Source organism: Clupea harengus, chromosome 15, assembly GCF_900700415.2.
Source record: "Clupea harengus chromosome 15, Ch_v2.0.2, whole genome shotgun sequence".
Classification (NCBI taxonomy): domain Eukaryota; kingdom Metazoa; phylum Chordata; class Actinopteri; order Clupeiformes; family Clupeidae; genus Clupea; species Clupea harengus.
This window is the reverse complement of record NC_045166.1, coordinates 6,249,418-6,261,892: the sequence shown is the minus strand read 5'-3', so window position 1 is coordinate 6,261,892 and position 12,475 is coordinate 6,249,418. Positions and strand designations below refer to the sequence as shown.

At 42.8% G+C, this 12,475-nt stretch overlaps 2 protein-coding genes across 3 annotated transcripts; both read right to left on the bottom strand.

Moving 5' to 3' along the window:
- Window positions 1-3,761: 3,761 nt before the first annotated feature.
- Window positions 3,762-8,395, bottom strand: rnf8 (ring finger protein 8, E3 ubiquitin protein ligase). Of its 2 annotated transcripts, none has more exons than XM_012826643.3 (8): window positions 8,104-8,395; window positions 7,408-7,536; window positions 6,578-7,291; window positions 6,095-6,157; window positions 5,828-5,908; window positions 5,602-5,709; window positions 4,894-5,098; window positions 3,762-4,301 (listed from the first exon to the last, which is right to left on the bottom strand). In XM_012826643.3, the coding sequence occupies exons 1-8, from the start codon at window positions 8,230-8,232 to the stop codon at window positions 4,036-4,038; spliced, it is 1,695 nt and encodes a 564-aa protein (XP_012682097.1). In that variant the 5' UTR covers window positions 8,233-8,395; the 3' UTR covers window positions 3,762-4,035. The 2 variants fall into 2 exon arrangements, with proteins under 2 accessions (XP_012682097.1, XP_012682098.1); XM_012826644.3 differs by having other exon boundaries at window positions 4,064-4,301; window positions 4,887-5,098; window positions 8,104-8,393.
- A 551-nt stretch (window positions 8,396-8,946) lies between these two features.
- Window positions 8,947-12,131, bottom strand: LOC105899426 (alpha-1,6-mannosyl-glycoprotein 2-beta-N-acetylglucosaminyltransferase). The gene has a single exon (XM_012826611.3). It carries the CDS (start codon window positions 11,659-11,661, stop codon window positions 10,396-10,398), a length of 1,266 nt encoding a protein of 421 aa, XP_012682065.1. The 5' UTR covers window positions 11,662-12,131; the 3' UTR covers window positions 8,947-10,395.
- Window positions 12,132-12,475: the final 344 nt, after the last annotated feature.

The window sequence follows — 12,475 nt, the reverse complement described above, 5'->3', positions numbered from 1 at the left end:
CAATGGTGTGCACACTACAGCGGTTTTGGATCGTCACAGCTGCCATGGTCTGAGAGTCTGGCCGCCTGGCTGTAGACTAGATAGATAGATACTTTATGGACCAGCCTTGAATGCTCATTTTAGTTTTTGTTCAGTGTGAATTTGTTGAAAGCACAAAAGGGGCTAAATGGTCCTAACCACAAATGTGAACCATGACGTCCTACTGATTATGACATGTAATTTTCCCTAGACAAACCTTGGCTTGTTAATGACATAATATAGTTATAGTTACAGTATTATATAATAAGCAGACCCTGGATAAAATTGATTCAGACACATCTCTTATCACGTGGACCAAGAGGAGAGAGATAAAGACAGAAGGAGGGGGGGGGGGGGGGGGGGGGCAGAGGGACAGGGAAAGGGGTGGAAACCGTAGCTGACATTGTTCTTTTCATGATGCATCATCACGGATGCTGGGGAAAGAGAGAGAGAGGCTGTGCTCCGGCCGTGGCCCAAGGCCATTCATCACTGTCACACCAGTGCAACCGCACCTGACAGACATGCTTCAATTCGGTTCCCATGCTGTTCTCTGCCAACTAATGGACTGCCATGACACAGCTCCCCCCCCCCCCCCCCTCGTGCAGGGGGCACTGACTGAGAGTTCCAGAAGCTGTTGGGGAAGTGCACCTTTCATGCAGCCCCGCCGGGGTGAATCATTTGCAGACATATACGCAGCTGCTCCCGCTGAAAACGGCCTAAAATCTCAAAATTGCACACACGCGACATGGCATGTTTGTGTGCGGCTGCAAAGGATTTGAATGTGAACTTTCGCTTCTCAGGTCGAAAAAACAACATAACAAGCCCCTGGCAAGCAAGCGTCTGCTGAGAAACATAGGAGACATCTCAGAGGGAAGGGAAAGGATTTTATAAATTCAAATGCCAAAGCCAAGAGGAACTGTTTTTTCCTATGAAACAACAGATCTTGGTTTTAACCAATAAATCCGAAATCATCTATGAATTCAATTGGTTGCAAACATGGTACAATTTTATTTTTCATTTTATTTTATTTATCCTTTGTTTAACCAGGAAAGTCCAATTGCGATATATTATATCTTCTGCAAGGGAGGCTTGTTCAGGATGGGCAGCAAAAAGAGATTTAAAAAAGGTTTTATACAAAAGTGCAAATGGAGACAGATAACACCATCAAAACATACCAAAACATAATAAATAGACACAAAACACACAGGGATCAGGATCTAAACGAATCGTGGAAAACAAAGGTACATGTTAAAAGCGATGACATTGTTCTCTAAAAACGTATTTGAGTTTTTAACATGTGAAGTGAGGGTAGAGAGGATTCCAAGTTAAATATGTCTTGCAGTTCATTCCAAGCTTGCAGTGCATGAAAGTAAAAGGCAGATTCACCCATCTCTGTACTGTTAGGACCATGAGGAGAGTTTTCTCTGGTGATCTGGTAATGGGACAATATGTCAGCAAACTATACTGTATATGTACTGTGGTCATTTGTCCAGTAAAGCTTTTGCAATAACAATTAACAAATGGGTTTTTCTCCTTAGACACGGTGAAGTCTATCGAACCATGTCATATGACTTACAATGGTGTGTATGGGTGCTTGCACCAGTTACAAACCGCAAAGCAGCATTATAGACTACATCCAGTATTTTTCAAAAGAGATGAAGATGCATGCGTATAAATTATATTGCCATAGTCTAATACGGACAAAAGGGTACTCTGGACTAATCTATTTCTTTTTTTAGGAGGCTATCTATATGAAAACCAAAGGTCAAGTCTGATCCCAAGGTGTTTGTAAGAGGTAACTCTAATTATTATCAGACAAAAGGTGCTTTAGCTGTTCATTTACAAGGGATTCACATACTTTAACTGTAATGGACAAAATCAGGAAATTATGTGATAATTATCCAGGACAGAGGGATCTTTATCTTTTAATAAAGGAAGGACAAACAATCACTTCCAGGAGCTGGGGGTTAAACCACAGGTTAGTCAGAGATTCAAAATGGAGGCGATGGATCTTGCAATCAGATCTGCAGCTGTTTTTAAAAAATAAGGCTCAATCTGGTCAGGACCAGCTGAGATTTTTACAATCAAGACTTGATAGAGCTCTGCAAAACTTAGGTGGGAGAAATGGGGGTAAAATTAAAACTATTTCAAGAGCAACTTCAGGTTGTGGCCATACTGTCTTCAATGAAGACAGCATTACAGAAAATGAAACCAGTGGCTCTATGTCCCAACTGCTCTGTGATGGAGGATGAAAGGAATCAATAACCCAATTAAACCTTCAACAGCCCACATTTCACATCAGACCTTGCAGGCAGGTTAGCCCAGATAAGCTGGACAATAGAACATGCTGTAAATATTTATAAATAAAGGCCTTTTTTCGACTACAGGATCCATTCCAGGAAGGGATGATTTCATGGTATCTGTGTCTCATGGTTTTCAGCTGCAAGAAACAGAGATGAGTTTCATTTCAGGAATCAGGACCAGGATATTTTCCCAGTGACCTTTGGGTGGAGTCTGCATACTGAAAGTTGCAGATCGGTCAAAACCACAGTGCCTGTATCATTTTACCTTAAGATACTAGTCATACATGTTGCTTAGCAACACTTTGTAAATGCAACACACCCAACCAGGTGTGGAATCACCTTTCTTCCTGTAAATGAGAATCACTCCTTTTTTCTTCCAGAAATGTATAACACAACAGATATCTATTCCATAAAAAAATGTTTAGCTCATAAGGAACTTAATCAAATAGAATGTGAGACGTCACATGTACTAAACCACACATCAACAAAACACACACAGAATGGCCCGAAGGAAAATGGTATAGAGAGCGTTACGCTGTTGCGTGGGGTTTTGTTTGGTTGTAGCGCCCCCTACTGTCTGTCTGTTCTGTAAATGTACTAGTCGCCTCAAAAAGCCTTGATTTGAAAAAATAATCATCTGTACATCATACTCTGTACTCGAACATAGTGTAACGGCTGAGAGCAGATCCAACATCACACTTTTATAGTATTTGCTATTTGCACAGTTTATAGTAAGTATGTAACATCTTGTAGCCTACCCTTACCCGAATTCATTTGAAAAATGTATTATTTTTAACATAATATATAGCGCATCATAGATTTAGGTAACACACATAAAGAATAGGTATTGGGCTTGAGTAGCTCCAACATTCAGGTAGTTTCCAGTTAGTTTATGAGCGAGTGTCCTTTTGAACACAGGGACCACCAGTACCACTCAAACACACATAATCAAGTTACCCCCTTCAGTGCCTTCAAACAGCAGAAATAATTTATGATGCCATGGAGATGATTATAAACGCTTGTCTGCATACATATGAAATGTTTATTATATTTCTGGCAGGAAGTGACAGCTTGGGAGTCCATTTACCCCAGTCCAAGATTTCTTAGAAATGTACAATGAGACTATCTAACATGACCCTTCCATTCACCCCGCACTGAAGTTTGTGCTCTACATTTCAAACACTGCTCATGTTGTATTACAAGACCTAAATAAATGACCTAAAACTCCCAATGACATTGTGTGGTGTGTGATAAAGATACCACCCACTTCTAATGTAGTCACTGACGACTATGAACCTCTGATAAAGATAGGCAAAGTGACTGGACGTATAACTTATAGTACCCCTAACAGCGACCTTTGAGGCCAAGTCTTATTTCACACTCATGCCTGCCATAACTCCTATTAGAAAATAACAAAAGATTGCAGAGGGGACAACTACATAGCTGCATAAATAACAAGTAGCTTTATTGGGCCAACACAAAACCAAATTTGAAGTGAACACATACACCCAGATAAAATCTTTGCCAAACTAACACAGACAGACTTCAAATTGGTGGTAGATATGTGAATGCGTGCATTTTCTTCCCCAATGAGGCTTGTCTTCAGCTTCAGTTAGCATTTGTCCTCACAGACACAAATTGTTGAGACAGAAAAAAACATAAAACAAAAAAAAACATGAGGTAAAGTCAAGTCCACAGTGGTGGAAGTTAAGGGTTAAAAGGAATCCCTGTGGTCTTCCTCCTCCTCGTCTGAGGAGAAGGAGGAACTGTCCTGGCTCAGGCCCGAGGAGGGCGATGAAGAGGACAAGCTGCTGTCCCAGCTGTCCTCTGCACCGAAGAAGGGGTAGATGGAGCCGCTGTTGAGGGAGCCGCTGTTGATGCTGCTGATGCTGCTATCGTCGCCGCTGTCGGGATCGTCGCTGCTGAGGCCGTGGCTGTCGCGTTTCTTTGACCGCCGAGGAGGAGTTGCTGGAGTCTGACCTGCTCGACACACGCGCAGGGGTAATGAATGATATGTGACTGCTCTTCCTTTCTCTGCCTACAACCTGCTGATTCCACAGTCTTTAAATTCTGCTCTCCCAGACAGTGGTACCCGGCTTGTTTTAATCATTTTTCAATCTCTAGCCTTTGAGATCCATACTGTCACTTGATAACTTCATAACAAACAGTTGTCAAGGTAGGGTATTCCTCCTGTCACAAATTCCTGTTACCACACACCTAAACTAAACTACTAAAAAAAGTAGAAAGGGTAATGTATGATGATAATAATAATAATAATAATAATAATAATAATAATAATAGGGCTTATTCAAACCTTAAATGAAAAGCACTTGAATTCAACACTTGTTGTTTTTAAATGTGCTATATAACAACTATAACAACCTGTTATTTGTACAACATGCTGTATAAATATAAAGTGACTGGTCCTCTTATCCCTTTTATACATGTACATTTTTTTTTATTGTCAATTAATTTACCTAAACTGGAAAGCACTTTGCTTCAATTCCTGCTGTTTTTTTATGTATGAAATAAAAGGGACGTGTCTTGTCCCGGTTCAGCACGCACCTCTCACCTTTCCTCTGGGCGATGAGGTCAAGGCGTCGCTGCTTCATGTCGGCGCTCAGCTGCTCCACCATGCGGTCAATGCAGTTGTCCAGCACGAGGGACCGCGCCTCGGAGCTAATGGCCTGCCGGCAGATGGGACACTCGTCCTTGCGCTGCCGCCACGCCCGGATGCAGTGCAGGCAGAAACTGTGGGCGCAGTTCAGGGTCACCGCCTAGCGAAGGAAGAGGTGAAGGAGATTGTTGACGACAGCAGTGAATGAACTCTGAAGGTGACTGAAGGTCAAAGTGGGGATAGATACGCCAGAAGCAGTTCATGCTCTTTTTAAATCTACTTTATGTCAATCAGCCATTATACCTACACTTCTCACATATGGTAAGTGATCATAAAAACTAATGTCTTCTGAAATGCAATGTCTCAAAAGACCACTAACTTAAATAAACATTCTTCCATATGAATTATTGTGAGACTAGACACATTCACAATTAAATCATGAGAAAATCACAAGACAAACACAAAGTGAAATGTCAGTCATGCCAGGAATGCAACCACTTCCTGAAAATTTGGAACAATCTCACATTCTGCTGGACTGTCTTTTCTTCCATGTCCGCAGAATCCACCCAATAACAGTTTTAAATGACAGTTTGCTGAACCATGGCATTTACTGGTTTCTGCTTATGATTATGTTGTTAACGTTTCTTAGGTCAAAGCTCCCACCTCAATGAAGAGCTCGGAGCAGATGATGCACTGCAGTTCGCTCTCGAGCACCTCGGTCATCTGCGTCACCACCTCCTCCTTCTGAGCCTTGGCCTTCTCCTTCTCTTCCTGCCAGAAACGACAATCGCCTCCAGTAAACCTCATTTCATTTCATTGTCTATTGTACGGGCTGACACCGCAACCAGCTGTGTGACAGACAGCGTGATTTTGACAGATCGTAAGGTACCTCTAGCTCTTTGTCTTTGGCCTGGAGAATCTCTTCGAAACCTTGGCAAGAGTTTTTCAGTTCTGCAATCACTTGTCTGTGCTGAGATGACACGGTACAAAATGTATAAAAAATTTAAACCAGCTCTATTAATGTACTGACAGTGACGTCTAACATGTGTATTGACAATAGCAGCAGGAAGCACGGGCGTTAAAAGAATGATGAACGTGCCTTTGGGTTCAATATAACTTGGCTGAACAGACTGAACAGATTTTAAAGGTCGCTTACTTCTTGTAAAGCCTGCTCCAGTTGCTTCCTCAATCCCTCTTCCTTCTGTTGAGCTTTCTCCATCTGCCAACATTTTTTTTTTTTTTTTTAAAAAGCAAAGCGAGAAAGAAACATTAAATCCCCATTTTTGGAGAACAACTGATTATCTCATCTTTTGTTTCTCAAATAATTTTTTACAGCTTTGACCTCCTTAAAAAAAATAGGCGAGGTCTTGTGACTGAACTCAGAAACAATTATGACATTCTACACATATGTGTAACTGACTATGTGCCATCTGTCCCAAGCTCAGAGTTGGAACACCACATCCTGTGAGAATATTTGAACCTTCCTTGTAGGTAGTTGGTTTATACACACACATGACCACAACGTCATTCACTTTACTCCCACTCTGGCCTCCACGCACAGCCTCAATGCGCAGTGATGTCCTGTGACAACAAACACATGTGAAGAACAACCAAGCACGTCAAGGCAGTGCGGTCTCACCTCCAGTCTCCTCTCTTCATCACAGTAGGTCTTCTCCAGGCTCTTCATCCGGCTGAGGGCCTGCTTCTGCTGACTGCGCAGCTGGCCTTGCAGCATCTCCAGCTGGGCCCGCAGGCCGCTCACCTCCTGCTCCCTCTGGGCGTCCTGCTGCAGCTGGCCCTCCAGCACGTCAACCTGCTTCTGCGTGTCCTCCACCTGCTCCTTCAGCGCCTGCATGTTCTGGCCGTAGTGCCGCACGCTCTCCAGCCCATGGCCGCCCACCTCTGGAGCATTCAGGCCGCCCCCTGTAGGCGTCTTGCCCTGAGCGGGGGCAACCTCGCTGGGCCCAGCCTCCGGAGAAGCCCCAGTGGGGCAGGGAGTCCTCTCAGGGCATGGGGGCTTTAAAGGGGAGCGCGGGGTAGGGGAGTGGTCTGGAGTGCAGCAGCGTTGCAACTTCGATTTGGAGCTGGGCGAGGTACGCACCTCGGCCTCATCCACTGGACGTTTCCGTTTGGCCATCTTGTGCTTGATAAACTTGTAAGAGTACATGCCGGGGCAGAGCGGCTTGGCCAGGGAGCCTTCCACCTCGTGCAGGCGTCGGCGAACCAGCGTGTATTCATACTCCACTGGGGCTTCATTCAAGGGCACCCCGATCCAAATGGTGTTCCCCTCCTCCAAAACATGAGGTACCCCAACAGGTATTCGCTCCTTGTTCACCCACACACCATTCACACTCTGCAAGTGAGAGATAAAGAGAATGAGGGAGCCTGTTACAAAACATAGTTGCTGGGGAGCAGATGCAAAATTATTTAAAAAAGAAACCAAATTGATAACATATGAGAGATACATGCCATATTGTCAGATACTGTCCATTGACCACTGGCGGTTTGTTTGAAAATACAGTGCTTCCTAGATATCATGAGAGGGCAGGTCACGGATAATAACCGATGTGTAACATCCATGCCGCGTCCGATTGTAACCTAAAATTAAAACAGACAGGGAGAGGAATAGACAGACAAATAAAATAACCGTTAGCTAACAGCTAACTTGGTAGGTTGCTAGATGCCGTCAACGTTAAACTTGCAAACACAGTAATGATACATGTCCAGGGATGTAGCTAGCTATCGATATATTAGTAAATTATATGTCAATTTTTTTTAAGCTGTCGCTAGTTTGTCAAACGGTTCAGTTTGCTCCGGGGAATAACCTAATCTAGTTGTCTGATAGCAGCAACATTGACAAACAGAAGAGTTATTTTACAGACTAACGTTAACGTAGCATATCCTGACTATCCTAGCAAACGTGCAGCTGCAAATGTTGCCAAGACAGCTATAACTAGTTTGAGTAATGGTAAGTTGTGCCAGGAGAGGAATTGTATACATTAGGGAGTATACGTTACTCTTATTCTTATTAAATCACACACTAAATGTCCTAACTTGTCGCTGACCACTTGTATTTCCAATTAGCCAACGAAGACACAAACTGTTGACTAGCATAGCTAATAGACGATAGGTGTCCTGGATAGCTAGCTAGTAGGCTAACGTTACCTCTGCATTTTCGAATAAACGGAGCCAATCTGTTTCTTTCCCGATTCGTTGTAAACACCATATTTCATCATCAACTACGTCGTCCTCATCGTCTGTAGAAGTAGAAATACAATTCGCTGTCCTTTCCATTATTAATCTGCCATTTAGAGCTTGCTCCTTCTATAAAACGTTGCAATAATATGAGTTTGTCTTTAACATTAAGTTTCCAGCTACAATGCTAACAATCAAACCGATGGACAAGGCAATGGTCCAATCCCAGAGAAACAGAGCAGTCTTTGGTCCAATAACATGAGGAGTTTGCACATTTCCCATAATACCTCACTACAAAACTTTCTAATCGCCTTGTCAAATTAAACTAATCAACAATACGTTGTCATTATTGAACACCTCAGATATGTCAGACTAAAGGGGTTTTCAAAGCAGTTTTGGTTTACTTCAGGGAGGCTATTGCCTATTGTCATACTACTGCCTACCTAGATCTAGAGCAAAAAGTGAGAAAAAAGTGATATTTTGAACAGTCATGAAAATGACAGCGGAAGTAAAGACTTGCACAGCCACTATTGGAAGTGTTGGGTGTTGAGTAAGAAAAGGCTTAAGACCATTTAATTTCCAGCCCATTTTGTAGTAAGATGATGAGATGTAGCCTAAATGCATCACACATAGCCTACTCACTGTGTATTTTGAATCAAATCTCAACAGACATTCTTTAAGACTCTACGTATTTAGCCTATTTCATTCGCTGTTGCAGTGCGGTATAACGTAGGCTAGAGCAAATATTGTTATAAGTACCCTGTGCTTCATGTCATGAAGCCATTAGGAAAATAAAATAACTTGGAAGATCAATTGGAAAAGAAGAGGCACTTGGAATCTCGTGTTTATTATTTACAGTGATGTAGACAGTCTGAGAAACCACTGTCACATACTATTTTAGAATATCTTAAAATATAATTTCAAAAGTTATTTACATTTAATGTCTTCAGGTCTCGTCATCCCTCCACCACCAAGTCGTCTTTGGTTATTACAGTTAAAAGAAAATTATACGAAAGATCCCAATGAACACGAAAACAGGATATGCATAGTTATACAAAGGCAGTTCAGAATATGGCTTTCATTACTGAATTGGTCTGGAAGGCAAAGGAAGAGGAATAACAGTCAAAATAGGGAGCATTTCCTTGGCACATTTCTACCAGTTAGAACATCTCTTAAAGGCAACAGGGTGGTGTGTGACCAAGAGAACATACACTGTTCCCCATGTACCCTATGTGATACAAATATTGTATTATAAATGTGCTCACAGTGTGGTAACTGCACAGAGCACTTTAAACAGTAGTGTTATCACAGTGGTAGGTGCTAAGGGCAATGGCATAACCTCATAGGCCCAAACTGAGAGGAAACACACCTTCCTGTGGAACAAAGGTCAGTATGGAGGAACACAAAGATATCCAGCTCAGCAAAACCAACATTTCACAAAGAAAGACAAACACAAAAGGGACCTTTGAATTGACCATGTCAAACAACCAAGTTAGCATTTTCCAATATCAACACATTTGCAACACTCATGCAAATGATAGAGAGCCAGGCACTATCAGGATAACATTACATTAGACTAGCCTAATTTATTCAAAATAAAACAAAACAGAAAACCTAAAAACAAACAAGGTGTACATTCATTCTTTGCACACATTTGCTTGATTCAAAAGTGTCTGTTTCAATTATTAGAAATAAGGCAGTACACGTGACGTTCAGGAAGGCTAAGGAATGCATTCTTCAATAGGACTTTCTGAGTCGGACACAGTGAGTGGATTCGAGTGCAAAGTGGAAGCTCAAAGAGTCTCTATGGAAGCTGAAATATGACAACCTAGGACGGATGATTGCAAATCTTATGGCAGCTGGATTGTCTTTTAAAGCCAAGATAATACATAATGGCCTTACGTTTTGCGGCCTTGGTCAACAAAAGAGAGCTGATGCAAGAAGAAAAAAACATAAGCAAACGTAATCACAAAACAAACATTTCTATGGCCGGCAAGTAAACCTACTCACAGATGGTAAGCTAACAAAACTTTAGTAGTACATTTAAGCACATTTATCACATCATCTTTTTGAGAGAACAATAACATTTTCATTCCTGATGTATAATATTGTGGTGTTCGTCACCTCTCTCCTCTCACATTTAAGCATCTTTGGAAGACACAAATAAAATATTCTTTCCAGCAACTTCTCACTCTAAACATATGAATGGCACTTAATACCCCAAACATGTGTTGGAGACCCAACAAAAGAATCCCTTTTGTCTTACAGGCGTTTGGCATAGTTTTTACATAGTGCATGATCTCGGATGTCCCCCCACCCCCCATTTTTCATGTGCGGCTGGTGCTGTGCGAGGCCATGGTCCATCACAGTGAAAGTCTGGGGAAAGAGGGCTGGCTTGGCCTGCAGGAGAGACTCTTGCACCTTCGTCTGGGCCAGTTCAGGGCGACAGGCCTCCTTCTGGTGCAGGCCACAGTCGCCGGTGTGCAGCACCCTGGAGCCCCGAGCCACAAGCACCTTCAGAGGCTTGGAGATGCACGTTCCAGAGAGGTTCTGCAGGGTCCAGTCCCAGTTGTAGTCGTCGTAGGTGCAGTATTCATTGTTGCAGCCCATCAGCTTGTAGTAGACCTCCCTGGAGATGCCCATGCCGATGTTATGTTTTGTTGACAGCCAGCTCGCCGTCTCCAACTTGCCTGATAATTCCTGAAAGCGGCCCAGGCCGTCGTGGTTGCCAAGGGCCAGGATATCGCAGTCCGGGCAGTCAGATTTCTTGTGCTCTAACATGCCCTTGAAGAACTGATAAAAGTCCGGGAGGATGTAGTTGTCCTCCTCTATGAAGATGGTGTAACCGCTGAATCCCTGAAGAGTGTGTACCCGCTCCCACACAAAGTGCAGTTTCCACCACCAGTGGTGTTTAGTCTGTGTGATGGAGGCCTCCCGATAATGACCGTAGGAGTCTGGGTGCTCAGCATTGAGGCATCCTGATTTGATGGCATCAGCCTTTGCCATATCTCTCGGACAGTCTTTTGGGTCCTGTCCAGGAAACTCAACTGGATAGAGCTGTCGGCTGTAAGGAAAATAAATTTGCAGAACCTTGCAGAAGGTTATCCCCTGCACTATATCGGCTATTTCCTGGGAAAAATAATCATGACTGAAGATCACCAAAAACTTGTGAACATCTGCAGCATTTTCCAATGACTGAACCAACATTCTGAGGTAAGCTGGCCTGTTGTGGACTTGCACAATGATGGTCACTTCGGGGTCACCTGGGAATTTGTCATCATTCTGAATAGTCTGTTTGAAATTACTGTCATACACCGACGTGCGCATGTCCATGACTGATCCATACTGAAACTTGCTTATGGCTGTGGTTTGGGTGTTCAACTGAGGTGGGGTCTCAGGAGGTTTGTCTGAGACTATAGCAAACTTTGTGTACATCAAAATGAACACAGCTAACGAGACGAGCACGAAGGCAATTACGTTTCTTCGGAGAAGTCTGAATCTCATTTTGACACATTGAGCTATAAACATTCATAAATTCTCTCGCATACCACAGATCTAAGGAGAGCAAACATAAACTTCCGTGTTCATGACTTATTTAAAAGCCGCGTTTATCCGTTTTAAGCGAATCGATCCATTGGTTTTCGTATAATGTCTTAAGATGACATTTACTTTAAGTTCATTTTGGTGAGGTAGCACCAGCGTTGTTACTATGAAACTTAAACGTATAAGACCTGTATTACTTCTTAGTTGTATAATCTTTAAGTTCACTCACCTAACAGAAAGTGTCATTTGTCATAAAACTTGCAACCAGGAAGAGGGAAAAGACATTTCGTGTGCAAGGGGGTGACTCGAAATTGACTGCTGACGTGTACTCCAGCCTATAGCCAACGGGAAAAGACAAAACTTAAAGTTGACGAATCAGTGTCCTACCTGTGCTCTTGTAATTTGAGAAGGGATATTGCGAATCTTTCGAGAGGAGGTCTGTGTGTGAACGAGGAAGCGAAGATTCAGCCCAACCCATCGACTACGTTTTTTTCATGCCACAACTTTGACTTCCGATTCCGCACCATAGAATCACTTGGTGGGTTAACTTTATCGTTTTGAAGTAACTTCATCTTTGAATAGGGTACGAAACAAGTAAATAACTATCCAATTTCATCTCAACACCTTAAACTCGTAACAAAGGTTGACTTGGCACGATACCCCCATACAGGGTTAAAGCTAGGAATTCTGCTCCGCCTGAAAGGATATTGTTCCAGGCCCCATTTAATTCAATCTTGCTTTCCACGGGAGTGGCTGTGGCCCCACCAACTATGGGGGACACAGCATAGACATATATACA